Source organism: Pectinophora gossypiella, chromosome 27 (assembly GCF_024362695.1).
Source record: "Pectinophora gossypiella chromosome 27, ilPecGoss1.1, whole genome shotgun sequence".
Classification (NCBI taxonomy): domain Eukaryota; kingdom Metazoa; phylum Arthropoda; class Insecta; order Lepidoptera; family Gelechiidae; genus Pectinophora; species Pectinophora gossypiella.
Window position 1 is genome coordinate 6,730,762 of NC_065430.1, and position 14,173 is coordinate 6,744,934.

The 14,173-nt window shown below is 52.2% G+C and overlaps 3 protein-coding genes across 3 annotated transcripts; all 3 read right to left on the reverse strand.

The window, feature by feature from the left end:
- Positions 1 to 6,955: 6,955 nt before the first annotated feature.
- Positions 6,956 to 7,845, reverse strand: LOC126378648 (histone H1B-like). Its single transcript, XM_050027025.1, has one exon. It carries the CDS (start codon positions 7,769 to 7,771, stop codon positions 7,067 to 7,069), a length of 705 nt encoding a protein of 234 aa, XP_049882982.1. The 5' UTR covers positions 7,772 to 7,845; the 3' UTR covers positions 6,956 to 7,066.
- Positions 7,846 to 11,167: 3,322 nt separating this feature from the next.
- LOC126378709 (histone H2B) lies at positions 11,168 to 11,548 on the reverse strand. Its single transcript, XM_050027089.1, has one exon. It carries the CDS (start codon positions 11,540 to 11,542, stop codon positions 11,168 to 11,170), a length of 375 nt encoding a protein of 124 aa, XP_049883046.1. The 5' UTR covers positions 11,543 to 11,548.
- Positions 11,549 to 11,946: 398 nt separating this feature from the next.
- On the reverse strand, positions 11,947 to 12,642 carry LOC126378677 (histone H2A). Its single transcript, XM_050027056.1, has one exon. The coding sequence runs from the start codon at positions 12,640 to 12,642 to the stop codon at positions 12,268 to 12,270; it is 375 nt and encodes a 124-aa protein (XP_049883013.1). The 3' UTR covers positions 11,947 to 12,267.
- Between the last annotated feature and the right edge of the window lie 1,531 nt (positions 12,643 to 14,173).

Below are 14,173 nucleotides of genomic sequence, written 5' to 3' on the forward strand. Positions count from 1 at the left end.
GTAATACGTAATATTTTTATTTATTTTTTGAAACGTTTACTTATACGTAGATTTTGTATTATATTATATTTTTCACTTTAGATTATCTTTAATGACAATAATTTGATTTGATTCAATTATATAGTTCAAAAACAGTCAAATTGTTAAAATGACGACGAGTCTGTGTGTCTGCTCACCCCTTTTCGGGGTTCGTTGGTACATACGTGTACGTGATGACATGTTATTTATTCACCATAATTATTAGGTATTGCACTAATATCGTAATTGCTTGCTAATATGTATGTATGTAAGTTATGTAATTATTAATATTATGTCAAAAGTACACATATATCGACGATTGTTTTAACCGTTAGAAACTTTTTTATGATTATTGAACAATTTTGTGGCCCTGAAAAGGGCCTTTTTAACGTTGGGGTCCCGTCCCCTCGTCGTCGTCGTAGTAGATAGAGAGAGGGAGAGGGCCGCTTCGAGGTTGGTTCGGACGCGCTTAAGCCTTCTTCTCGGTCTTCTTGGGAAGGAGCACCGCTTGGATGTTGGGCAGCACACCACCCTGGGCGATGGTAACGCCAGACAGGAGCTTGTTCAACTCCTCGTCATTCCTGATCGCCAGCTGCAAGTGTCTCGGTATGATTCTGGTCTTCTTGTTGTCGCGTGCGGCGTTACCGGCCAACTCGAGAACTTCGGCGGCCAGGTATTCCATCACGGCGGCGAGATACACCGGAGCACCGGCACCGACGCGCTCGGCGTAATTTCCCTTGCGGAGCAGCCTGTGAATACGACCCACGGGGAACTGTAGACCGGCACGGTTGGAACGGGACTTGACCTTGCCCTTTACTTTACCACCTTTGCCGCGACCGGACATGATTGAGATAGATTTAACTTGAAACACACACAAAAAACACTATTGCGACACCGCGCAATAGTCGACCGCAACGTACGAAGTCAGTGGGTATAATAAAAACGTCGGACGTAAAGCCTTCTCACGCGCCCTCTTGTGGGCACGGGGGATCTTCCGGGCTCTTGGAGCCCCTGCAGATGTAGCAATCGCGGCTGGTTACGACCAGCCGGTGTTGGGTTGCCTCGCTGGCGCGGCTAGGTGCACCGTCATGGTGCTGGGTGGCCATTCTGCGGCTTAGATGCTGCGATGGCCTGTCTGCGGCTTGGAGGTAGGAACCTCACTGTACGAGCTCTCTAGGTAGGGCTCGTCCACGTCTCTCCGGGGGGCGCGCGTGAAGCGGCGCAAAGCCCTGAAGAAACTGATGACTAGAGTTGTCTGCGCGGTCGAACATCACCCGCGCGAGACGACTTATGAAGGCGTCTAGGCCCTCCCATCTCAGGTCTTTCGCTATCGTCCGGTTGCTGACGAAGCGAGGGGCTGCTAGTATCATTCTCAGTGATAGATTTTCCTGCGCACGGAGCTTTCCTCTCTGTAGTTCGGATACAAGAGCGTACCATGCGGGCGCCGCGTAAGTTAGGCGGGACCGCACGTACGTCTTGTATATCCCTAGCTTGGTGCGCAGGGGCAGGCGGGAATCGAGGATAGGGCGGAGGTTGTACCGCGCCTGCTTCGCCTTGAGGAGCACGGTGGACACGTGCTTAGTCATCGTGAGATTCCTGTCTATGGTAACCCCCAGGTATTTCACCGAGGGTTGCCATGGGATGTCCTGTCCCAGCAGTTTCAGGGTAGATGGCTGCTGACTTCTCCCCGTGATCAGCGCCTGGGTCTTCGCGACGTTCGCCTTCAGTCGCCATCTGTCTAGCCAGTCGGGAAGGGCGTCAAGTGTGGGCTGCATTTTAGATACGGCGTGCTCGGCTTTGTACGACGACACGAAGAACGCCGCGTCGTCCGCGAAGAGGCCGAGTTGGACCTGGCCCTCCACCGGGATGTCGTCCGTGTAGAGGGCGTAGAGTGCTGGGGACAGGCACGATCCCTGAGGGACTCCGGCTCTTATGGGCCGCTCTTGAGAGGTGGCGTCTTCCACCGCCACCACAAATTTCCTCCCCTCGAGGAAAGCCGCAATGACTTTTACAAGTCTCCTCGGTGCTGGTGACCTCGACAGCTTGTACAGCAGTCCCTCGTGCCATACCCTGTCGAAGGCTTTTTCCATATCTAAGAGTACTGCGACGGTGAACTCCCTCTTGTTCATGTTGCTCGCCATGTAGTGCAGTACTCTTGTAAGCTGCAATGTCGTGGAGTGGCCAGCTCTGAACCCGAACTGTTCATCCCGCGGTGTGATGTGTGGCTGCAGGTGCGTTAGTAGAAGCCTCTCAAAAGTCTTCGACAACGTGCTGAGGAGAGTGATTGGACGGTAACTCTCCGGCTTCTTAGGGTCCTTCCCGGGCTTCGGGAGCATAATCACCCGGCCGAGCTTCCATTCCGTGGGAAAGTGTCCCGAGCGCATGATCCCATTGAACAGGCGTGTCACCGCCACTATGACTCGCGGGGGAAGTGTCCGCAGTGCCATGTTTGGGATCATGTCAGCGCCCGGGGCCTTCTTGGGCTTAGCTTTCTGGAGAGCTCTCTTCACCTGGCCGGGTGAGAAGAAGACGGGGTCCTCTTCCGGTCCAATCGGCGTTGCGAAGTACTCTTCCAGTTGTTGATGGACTGCAGCCACATGGGGTGTGTTCGCAGTCGGGTTCGGGGTGAATTGCTGTTCGAGGCACTCGGCGAAGATCTCCGCCCTATCTTGGGCCTTGTACCTCGGCTGGCCATTCTCGTCATGCAGCGGGCGTACTGCTTCCTTCTTCATGCCAAGATTTTTACATAGACGATGTACTGAGGGCAAGTCGTCATCTATCGAGGCGATATAATTGTCCCACGACAAGGCAGCATGGGTCACCAGCTCCGCCTTCACTCTGGCTGTGAGGCGGTTTAGCTCTGACTTCAGTGTAGGGCAGCCAGAGTGTTGCCACTGCCGTCGCACTCGGCGCTTGTCCTCGAGGAGTGCTTTTAACCGCGGCGGGAGGGAGAGCCTCCTCTCGCCTCTCGGGACGGTGTGTGAGGCGGTTGTTAGAGCGCTATCGATGTCGGCGGTCAGTAGCTTGGCGGCTCTTTCTACGTCGTCGGCCGATGAGACTGGGCCGGTGTGGGATTTCTCCTCCAGCTCCGTGATGAAAGTCTCCCAGTCGATGACGGTGCGGCTTCGGGGTGCTTGTACCCTGGTGGGGAGTTCGTTCAGGGTAAGCAGGACCGGACGGTGATCGGAGGGGAGGTCTGGAAGGACCTCCTGATATGGCGGCGTGCGTAGACCTTTGCTGACCACTATATCCAGTACATCGCATGTGCCCCAGGTGTTATAATGCGTGGGCTGGGTGGGTCCGGTGACTTCGAAGTCTTCGTCTTGTGCTAGCCTCGCGAGTTTCCTCCCCGCCTCGTTCCGGGCACGCGAGTTCCAGGCCGGATGTTTTGCGTTGAGGTCCCCCGCGAGGATAGTGGGCATCGGTCCGTTTAGGAGGTCTTTGAAGAAGGTGGTGTCGAACAGGTCGTAGGGCGGTCTATAGACCGCGAAGATGCGGAGGTCACTGCCGTTCACTTGCACGTCGATCCCGAGAGCATAGTGATCTTGGTACTGCCCGGAATCGACGGGCTGGTGGACAATGGTCCTCCGCACCAACACGGCCAAGCCTCTGTATGGCTTGCCATCGGGGGCCACCTCGTCCCTTCTGTACGCGATGTACCCGGGCGCCTTGAGGACCGTCGAGCTGCGCAGGTGGGTCTCACTGACTAAGAGAATGTCGACGCTTTGCTCTTTTAGAAAGTTTCTCAGTAGGAGCATTTTCCCCGTCAATGAGTGGGCGTTCCAATGGACTATCCTCAGTGACTTATGCATTGCGAAGTCCTTGCGTGGCTGCGCTGAGAATAGTCGACGATGTCCCTGGAGTGGCCAGAAGCGCCTGCCTCAAAAGTGCGAGCAAAGCGTCGATCTCCGGGGCCGGCGTAGTGTTGGCTGAGGTGGGGGGGGGCGCCGTCGGTCCGTGAGGGCCGGTTTTCCCTGCTTTCTTCGTCTTTTTTTTCTTACCCTTCCCTCCGCGCGGCCGCGGCGGTAGGTTGGGAGCGGGCTGACGCGCTGAGGCCGGTCTGGCTGGGGCCATCAAAGAGCCAGTCGCGGTCTCTGTAACTGTTGCCTTTGCAACAGGCGCTTGCGGATTGTAGGTCTTTTTTGTTGGGGCGGTGGGTGCTGCGGTCCGGGTGCGAGCCACCGTGGACGCCCTCTTGTTCCTGGCCTCCCTCAGGAACACGGGGCAGCTCGTGTGGTTAGCCGGGTGTGGCCCCTTGCAGTTCACGCAAGTGGGCAAGTCCTCTTTCGGGCGTGGGCAGTCACCGGCCGCGTGTCCCTCTCCGCAACGGACACAGGCGATGGGGCGGTGGCAGTTGTGAGAGGAGTGACGGAAGCCCTGGCAGCGATGACATTGTGCTGGCCCCCTCTTACCCCTCCATGCCTCGATTTTAACCCCCGGCATGCATAAAAGTTCGGTCACCTCGTAGATGTCGGGGGTGGGTTCTGGGGTGCGCGACAATTGGGCGAAGTAGATGCAGCCGGGCCTTCCCTCCCTTGCCCGGATGCTTTTTACGTATTCGCAGTTGTAACCCTTCTCCTCGATTGCGGCGCGGATCTCCTCCGGGTCAGTTTCCACCGGGAGGCCCCTGATGGCGACTTTCAATTTCTTCTCTTCGGGGAGGGCGTAAGAGAACCAAGAAATCTCTGTTTGTGTTTCTAGCTGAGATAGGTACCTTTGGATGAGCCTATATTCGCCCTCGTCCGCCGGTGTAAAACGCACCCCCTTGCCGAATGGGCGCGCGTTCGGGGGCCTCCCCAGTTCCTGGGCGATGGCCTTGAAATGTTTGGCCCAGTCTGGTAGGTATTCCACTACTAGTGGAGGGTACCTAGGCGGTTTCGGTCCCGTTTGGGGGGTAGCTTGGGGAGTTGGTCCTGTGGCTGTTTTTGCGGCGGTGGTTGTTGTTGCTGGGAGGGTGGGGTGCTGCCGCACCGCGGCGGCAAATGTGGGAGCCCTCCCCTGTGTAGGCGGCGGTGGTTGGGGTGCGGCCGTGGTAGGCCTAACTGTTATTTGAGCCGCAGAGGGCGGACGAGCAGCCGTGCGGCCGGTCGTGCTGGGCGGCGGCGACGTCGGTGGGGTGCGGAACTGGTCCGACGACTGGACTTGAGAGTTTGTTGGTTTGGGGGTAGGCATTAAAAGATGCTTACCCTTAATCCTGGGGTCCCTTGGTGGCTGAGATGTTGTCGGTGTCTGTGTGGGGGCCGTCGGCTGCGGGCGCGGCTTCGCTACCGGGGTAGGCAGCGGGCGCGGTGGTTGCTCCTGAGGTGCGGACGGGGGCGTAGGGGCGCGCGGCGGCGGGCGCGGAGTGCTTCCTGCGCTCAGTGAGCGCCGGTGCGCCTCATCGGGCGGCGTCGCGATCGGTCGCGATGAGCGGCAGATGCGGAGGAGCTCCGCGCAGTGCCTCTTGTGGGCGTTGGTGGCGTCTTCTTCGTCGCCGCTAGGGCGTCTTTTCCTGCGCGCGATCGGCACAGGCGGCAGTGAGTAGGGGAGCTGGGCCTGCAGCTCGAGCGCTGCCAGGTCGCACGGGGCCAGCTCGTCGGTGTCGCCCAAGTCGTACTCCATGAGCCGCACGTAGGTCGCCATCCAGCGGAGCATCCCGACGGACAACAGGGAAGTCCTCTGTAATCTAGCCAAGATCACGAGGTCCTTCTCGTACTGTTCGCGGGGTGTCTCCGCCGCATGACGATACGGCGACTCTGGCGGGGCGGTTGAACCCGACGACGAAGTCGGGGGCGGGTGCGGGGGAGCGGAGCGCGGCGTAGGCGGCGGCATTCGCTCACGGGACGATGGCCTGCTTGTGGTAGCAGGTGTCGCGGCGGTAGCAGGTGTCGCGGCGGTAACAGGTGTCGCGGCACGCGCGGGGGTGGGGGGGGTCGGTCCCTCCATGGCAGGTCGGGCGAAATTGCCTTGACGCGACAGCTCTGGCGGGTTGACAGACTGCCTGTCGCCGTGTATCCTTGCCCGGGGCTTGCCGCTGGTGGCAGACCGGGTTCGGACACACGGAGGGGCGAGTCAACCGCGCCGGCCTAGTGTGAAAAGGCAATCCCCGCTAGTGGGTATTTCGAAAAAGATCGAATACCCACTAGGTCGAACTCGCGGCGAATGGTTGCTCAGCAACCACCCGCGAATTCTCGCGAATAAAAACTATGCTGTCCGAGCGTACTTAAAAGAGAAAAATGGCGTATGGCGCATCCAACTCATAACAAGGCAAGGCACTCCCAATAAAAACGTCGGCCGTATAGCCGGACATTTATATAGAAAACGCGAGTGTCACAAATAGTGGGGTCTGCGCGCAGTTAGAGCGAGACAAAACGCGAATGAACGACGTGATGCGCGCGCAGCAAGCAAGCAAGGAAGGAAGGCAGTCGGGCAGTCGGGCGGGTGGGTGCGTTCGCGGGCGGGCGGGGTGTGTTTCACCCGTTTGAGAGAGAGAAATTGAAAATTTGAGCGATTAGTATGAATCACTAATGAAGTTAATTAACCGATGATATTACGTTGTGTATCTTAATAAATAATTAAGATAATATTATGTATGTATAATATATTATGGTAGAATGAGAGCAATCTTTTATATAGGTAGGTATATACCTAGCCTAGGTGTGTTATTATAGGTGTTGTAATATTTTTTTAATTCGCGCAGCATCCGCTAGTTGCAGTATCGAAAAATACGTAAATATTATGGATGATTATGATCTATTATTACCTATAATCTATTGATTCATTGTACGTGTTGTATTGTTTGGTGAAGTGAGGTTATTTTTAAAATTTACCTATATGGTGTGTTTTTTATCGGTAGAGAGGAGGTTAGGTAGGTGGTAAATTTTGTTGTATTTTTTTTTTTTTTTTTTTCATATCGATGTAGAATAGTATGAAACCGTATATAAGAGTATCGGAACAATTTGTTAGCCCTGAAAAGGGCTTTTTGTTGCGCGTTGCTTTAAAAGCGCGCGCGCGGCTGTTTGCTGCTGCTGCTGCTGGTGCGGCGGCGGCTGCGGCGATGGCGGCGCGTTTACTTCTTGGACGCTTTCTTCGCTGCGGCGGCCTTAGATTTAGGCGTAGCGGCGGCCTTCTTGGGTTTCGGCGCCTTCGGTTTCTTCGTGGGCGGCTTGGCGGTCTTCTTTGCTTTCGGTGCGGCGGCGCTCTTCGCCTTTGCGGGAGCGGCGGCCCTCTTGGCCGCGGCGGGCTTCTTCTTGGCGGCGGCCGCCTTCTTGTCCTTGGTGGCGGCGGCGGCGGCGGACGATTTAGCCTTGGCCGGCGAGGAAGCGGCCGGTTTCTTGGCCTTCTTGGGCGAGGCGGCCGCGGCGGCTGCCTTCTTCGGTTTAGCGGCGGGCTTGGCGCCCGCAGCCTTGCTGGACGCCGGCTTCTTGCCGGAGGAGGACTTTGATTCCAACTTGAACGAACCGGACGCACCTTTGCCCTTGGTCTGGATCAGGGCGCCGGATTCGACGGCGCTCTTCAGATATTTCCTGATGAACGGAGCCAATTTCTCAGCGTCGACCTTGTACTGGGCGGCGATGTATTTCTTGATCGCCTGCAGGCTGGACCCGCTTCGTTCTTTCAACTCTTTAATGGCGTTGTTTACCATTTCAGATGTCTTCGGGTGGGTCGGCTTCGCCTTCGGCTTCTTAGCACCGGCGCCGGCGGCGGACGCCTTCGGCTTCTTCGCGGGCGTCGTCGGTGCGGGAGCCTCGGATGCGACTGCTGTATCGGCCATTTTCGCAATATTAAAGTAAGTAAGTAACTAACTTTTAATAACACTGTGTGTACTGTACGAGTTGTATGTATGAAACTTCGTGCGTGCGCCCGGTACAGGTGGCGCCACAGACCCCACGAGCGGAGCAATACTGTAAGGAGAGCCGCTGTGTCGCGAGACGTTTTCTCGTATGATAACTTCCAACTTTTCACTTACACGTATCGATGAATATCGATAAAACTAATTATATATAAATATTTGTGACTAAATATACGTATATTGATATTATTTTTGAGTTCTACCAACTGTTTAAATTTTATTTAAACGTGTAAACGTATCGAATACGGCGATAAAAGCGTTTATATTCACCTTTGGTGTCGTCGCTCACCTAGTGTCCACTTCAAAAGTTATTTTTCTCTATAAAAATTAACGCGTCGGTGTCTAATGTTCGATAATTCAACGCCTAGGTTCCCGACCTTCTATACGATAACAATATATTGCATATTTCCAATGATTTTGACGATTTTTAACGTGTAAATGTTGGAGGTCGTAAAACACTCGTACCCTACTCTTCACAACTACGGACGGCTCTATTCGGGACGTATAGATTTTGTTATTGCAATAATTTATATATTTTTTAAATAAATTATGTAATACGTTATATAAGGATATATACTATTATTATTAAATGTGTGTTAATAAAACTCTAAACGCTAAAAATCCGTCGAACGTCCACGCGCACACAACTCACGGCGCTCTCTCTCTATCTAGAATCTCTCATACACGTCGTACATACACACAGACCGCATCTGTTGTACACAAGTGTATGTATTTCACTTGATTTATTTATTTATTTTAAATTAGATATAAATCTTAAAAAAAAAAAAATTATGAATAAAATATGTATAATACGCTCGCACGTCTCGCTCACCTTACTAGTTAGATTCGTTAACATAAGGAAGGTAAGTACTAGATATTATTATGTATACTTATAGGGTACCTATCCAAATAACATGGAATTGACTGACTAATTATAAAATATTAAATGAGTGAGTGAGTGAGTGAGTAAGTTACTGTATGCAAGGGATTGTGTTTAGTTGAGACGCCTACACCGCCGCGTCTCGGCGCCCTACGGGCCTCGATGATCACAAGCAACTTTACCCACTCGGCTGCTGGGTATATTCGTAACTTGTACATATTGAGGTGTTATTTATTATATAGTATCGACGTAATATCGTGAAACATTTTGTAAAACAACAATGAACTATTTGCGGCCCTGAAAAGGGCCTTTTTGATTTGTGTGTTGTTGTTCTTTCGACCGACACACACACGAGGTGGGCGATGACGCCGGCGCGGCGATGGTAGACTTAACCACCGAAACCGTAGAGGGTGCGGCCCTGACGTTTCAGAGCGTAGACGACGTCCATAGCAGTGACGGTCTTCCTCTTGGCGTGCTCGGTGTAAGTGACCGCGTCGCGGATCACGTTCTCGAGGAACACCTTGAGGACACCACGAGTCTCCTCGTATATCAAACCGGAGATACGCTTGACGCCTCCTCTGCGGGCGAGACGACGGATGGCCGGCTTGGTGATACCTTGGATGTTATCACGGAGTACCTTCCTGTGACGCTTAGCTCCTCCCTTTCCCAGACCTTTGCCTCCCTTACCGCGACCGGTCATAATTATATATGTTTTTTATAAAAAACACGAAACTAAATGTACACAAACACGCACGACGCGCGACGCAGTGACGACGCTCAACGGGCGAATGGTGGCTAAACAATGTTCGAACGCCGTTATATATATACAGAATCGTCGCGTTCGCGGGGTGGTAGTGTAGCGAGCGAGGGGGGAGAGATAATACCAAACAAATGACTGACGACGACACTCCCGAGACATCTCATATTAGGTACCTACTTATATATTATAACGAAAATATTAAAAAAGCGGCGGTAGAATTCGATTCTTTCTTTTTCCTTCTATTATCATTGTTTTTGAATATTAAAATTAAATTCCGTTATGTACATACGCTACTCTCTTCTTTCCTATAATAATAATAATATATACAACCCGGAAAATTAAGTAATACCTAACGTTTCAACTTTTTTAACAAAGTCTTATGTAAATAAAAATAAGGTTATTCATTAATTTATGTTGCAATAATTTATATGTACGTTTGTGTATTCTCTAATATTATAATACCTATATATATATAAACTATATATATTATAATTTGTTTGTATGCGATGTTAAAATACGTTGAAACTATATTATCATAACAGAAACTCTTGTGGCCCTGAAAAGGGCCTTTTGAAGCGTAAAGACAAACAAGACACGCGCACGGTGGGAAGTGCGCGCGTCGTCGGTCTTTGGCGCTGTGTGTGCGTGCGCGTGTATTTTAGGCGCGTTCCCCGCGGATTCTGCGAGCGAGCTGAATGTCCTTTGGCATGATGGTGACGCGCTTCGCGTGGATAGCGCAAAGGTTGGTGTCTTCGAAGAGACCGACGAGGTATGCCTCGCTCGCCTCCTGGAGGGCCATCACAGCGGAACTCTGGAAACGGAGATCAGTCTTGAAATCTTGAGCGATCTCACGCACCAAACGCTGGAACGGCAGCTTGCGGATCAGCAATTCGGTACTCTTTTGGTAACGACGGATCTCACGGAGGGCGACGGTGCCGGGCCTGTAGCGATGGGGCTTCTTGACACCACCGGTTGCTGGTGCGCTCTTACGAGCCGCCTTGGTGGCGAGTTGTTTACGCGGCGCCTTACCACCGGTCGATTTACGAGCTGTCTGCTTGGTACGGGCCATCTTTTAGTCGCGCGCGCGAACGAGAACCTGCAACGTCAACGTACGAGAGTTTACTGAATAGTTCACTATTCCCCTACCTTCTTTTATATATAGTATAATGGACCGTTCGCGGGCGGGTGGAGAGGGGGGGCGCGGGGAGAGGACTCCGAAACGACAACAGCGCCACCTGAAGTTTATATTATAAATTATTATTCGTGATAGTGGTGCATTTTGTTTTTTCTTTTATATACTCATAGGTACATTTCTTTATGATCATCATAATTATGCGTGTGTAAATAAATATTTCCACTTATGTACATAAGTTGATTTGACTTACTAAACAACAAACAAAATTCCTACATCACCATTATTCTAATGTCGTAGTTAATTTTAACTTAATTTTTCAATTTACTTTCTACCGTGTCTTACGTTATTTGAAATTACTTACATAACATAACAACATTATTAATTATATTATATCGATTGTGGATCATCATTGAAACATAATATTTTATATATTGAACGAGTTTGTGGCCCTGAAAAGGGCCTTTTGTACGTTTGGCGCGAACACACACGCACGGCAGATTGTTTTAGTCGTCTGCCTGTGTATGTAGTCGGTCGGTGGACGCTTCACTTGGAGCTGGTGTACTTGGTTACGGCCTTGGTGCCCTCGGATACTGCGTGCTTGGCGAGCTCACCGGGCAGAAGGAGCCTCACGGAGGTCTGCACCTCCCTCGATGTGATAGTTGAACGCTTGTTGTAGTGAGCGAGACGCGATGCTTCGGCGGCGATACGCTCGAAGATGTCGTTCACGAACGAGTTCATGATGGACATGGCCTTGCTAGAGATACCGGTGTCGGGGTGTACTTGTTTCAACACCTTGTAGATGTAAATGGCGTAGCTCTCCTTCCTCTTGTGCTTCTTCTTTTTCTTGTCAGACTTGGAGATGTTCTTCTGGGCTTTGCCAGATTTCTTAGCTGCCTTTCCGCTTGTCTTGGGTGGCATTTCGACTAATGAACGAGTAAACTGAGAGCGTGTGCGTTATACGATAGACTCGGGACGAGACGTGTGCGCGCCGGTCGAAAAAATCGAACCTACATCAAGTTTTCGGTACGCTACTAGCGGGCTTTGCGCGCATTAAACGGACCAATCGCGTCCCTCGGTGGTAATAAAGCGGGACGGGTAGATTCGCTATCGCCGCTATACACCGCGACCGACTCTGACACCACCCCCCCACACATACGTAATACGTAATATTTTTATTTATTTTTTGAAACGTTTACTTATACGTAGATTTTGTATTATATTATATTTTTCACTTTAGATTATCTTTAATGACAATAATTTGATTTGATTCAATTATATAGTTCAAAAACAGTCAAATTGTTAAAATGACGACGAGTCTGTGTGTCTGCTCACCCCTTTTCGGGGTTCGTTGGTACATACGTGTACGTGATGACATGTTATTTATTCACCATAATTATTAGGTATTGCACTAATATCGTAATTGCTTGCTAATATGTATGTATGTAAGTTATGTAATTATTAATATTATGTCAAAAGTACACATATATCGACGATTGTTTTAACCGTTAGAAACTTTTTTATGATTATTGAACAATTTTGTGGCCCTGAAAAGGGCCTTTTTAACGTTGGGGTCCCGTCCCCTCGTCGTCGTCGTAGTAGATAGAGAGAGGGAGAGGGCCGCTTCGAGGTTGGTTCGGACGCGCTTAAGCCTTCTTCTCGGTCTTCTTGGGAAGGAGCACCGCTTGGATGTTGGGCAGCACACCACCCTGGGCGATGGTAACGCCAGACAGGAGCTTGTTCAACTCCTCGTCATTCCTGATCGCCAGCTGCAAGTGTCTCGGTATGATTCTGGTCTTCTTGTTGTCGCGTGCGGCGTTACCGGCCAACTCGAGAACTTCGGCGGCCAGGTATTCCATCACGGCGGCGAGATACACCGGAGCACCGGCACCGACGCGCTCGGCGTAATTTCCCTTGCGGAGCAGCCTGTGAATACGACCCACGGGGAACTGTAGACCGGCACGGTTGGAACGGGACTTGACCTTGCCCTTTACTTTACCACCTTTGCCGCGACCGGACATGATTGAGATAGATTTAACTTGAAACACACACAAAAAACACTATTGCGACACCGCGCAATAGTCGACCGCAACGTACGAAGTCAGTGGGTATAATAAAAACGTCGGAAACGTAAAGCCTTCTCACGCGCCCTCTTGTGGGCACGGGGGATCTTCCGGGCTCTTGGAGCCCCTGCAGATGTAGCAATCGCGGCTGGTTACGACCAGCCGGTGTTGGGTTGCCTCGCTGGCGCGGCTAGGTGCACCGTCATGGTGCTGGGTGGCCATTCTGCGGCTTAGATGCTGCGATGGCCTGTCTGCGGCTTGGAGGTAGGAACCTCACTGTACGAGCTCTCTAGGTAGGGCTCGTCCACGTCTCTCCGGGGGGCGCGCGTGAAGCGGCGCAAAGCCCTGAAGAAACTGATGACTAGAGTTGTCTGCGCGGTCGAACATCACCCGCGCGAGACGACTTATGAAGGCGTCTAGGCCCTCCCATCTCAGGTCTTTCGCTATCGTTCGGTTGCTGACGAAGCGAGGGGCTGCTAGTATCATTCTCAGTGATAGATTTTCCTGCGCACGGAGCTTTCCTCTCTGTAGTTCGGATACAAGAGCGTACCATGCGGGCGCCGCGTAAGTTAGGCGGGACCGCACGTACGTCTTGTATATCCCTAGCTTGGTGCGCAGGGGCAGGCGGGAATCGAGGATAGGGCGGAGGTTGTACCGCGCCTGCTTCGCCTTGAGGAGCACGGTGGACACGTGCTTAGTCATCGTGAGATTCCTGTCTATGGTAACCCCCAGGTATTTCACCGAGGGTTGCCATGGGATGTCCTGTCCCAGCAGTTTCAGGGTAGATGGCTGCTGACTTCTCCCCGTGATCAGCGCCTGGGTCTTCGCGACGTTCGCCTTCAGTCGCCATCTGTCTAGCCAGTCGGGAAGGGCGTCAAGTGTGGGCTGCATTTTAGATACGGCGTGCTCGGCTTTGTACGACGACACGAAGAACGCCGCGTCGTCCGCGAAGAGGCCGAGTTGGACCTGGCCCTCCACCGGGATGTCGTCCGTGTAGAGGGCGTAGAGTGCTGGGGACAGGCACGATCCCTGAGGGACTCCGGCTCTTATGGGCCGCTCTTGAGAGGTGGCGTCTTCCACCGCCACCACAAATTTCCTCCCCTCGAGGAAGGCCGCGATGACTTTTACAAGTCTCCTCGGTGCTGGTGACCTCGACAGCTTGTACAGCAGTCCCTCGTGCCATACCCTGTCGAAGGCTTTTTCCATATCTAAGAGTACTGCGACGGTGAACTCCCTCTTGTTCATGTTGCTCGCCATGTAGTGCAGTACTCTTGTAAGCTGCAATGTCGTGGAGTGGCCAGCTCTGAACCCGAACTGTTCATCCCGCGGTGTGATGTGTGGCTGCAGGTGCGTTAGTAGAAGCCTCTCAAAAGTCTTCGACAACGTGCTGAGGAGAGTGATTGGACGGTAACTCTCCGGCTTCTTAGGGTCCTTCCCGGGCTTCGGGAGCATAATCACCCGGCCGAGCTTCCATTCCGTGGGAAAGTGT

Bases quoted from the DNA above. Each gene is read 5' to 3' on its own strand.
- LOC126378648 (XM_050027025.1), bottom strand. From the start codon at position 7,771: ATGGCCGATACAGCAGTCGCATCCGAGGCTCCCGCACCGACGACGCCC.
- LOC126378709 (XM_050027089.1), bottom strand. From the start codon at position 11,542: ATGCCACCCAAGACAAGCGGAAAGGCAGCTAAGAAATCTGGCAAAGCC.
- LOC126378677 (XM_050027056.1), bottom strand. From the start codon at position 12,642: ATGTCCGGTCGCGGCAAAGGTGGTAAAGTAAAGGGCAAGGTCAAGTCC.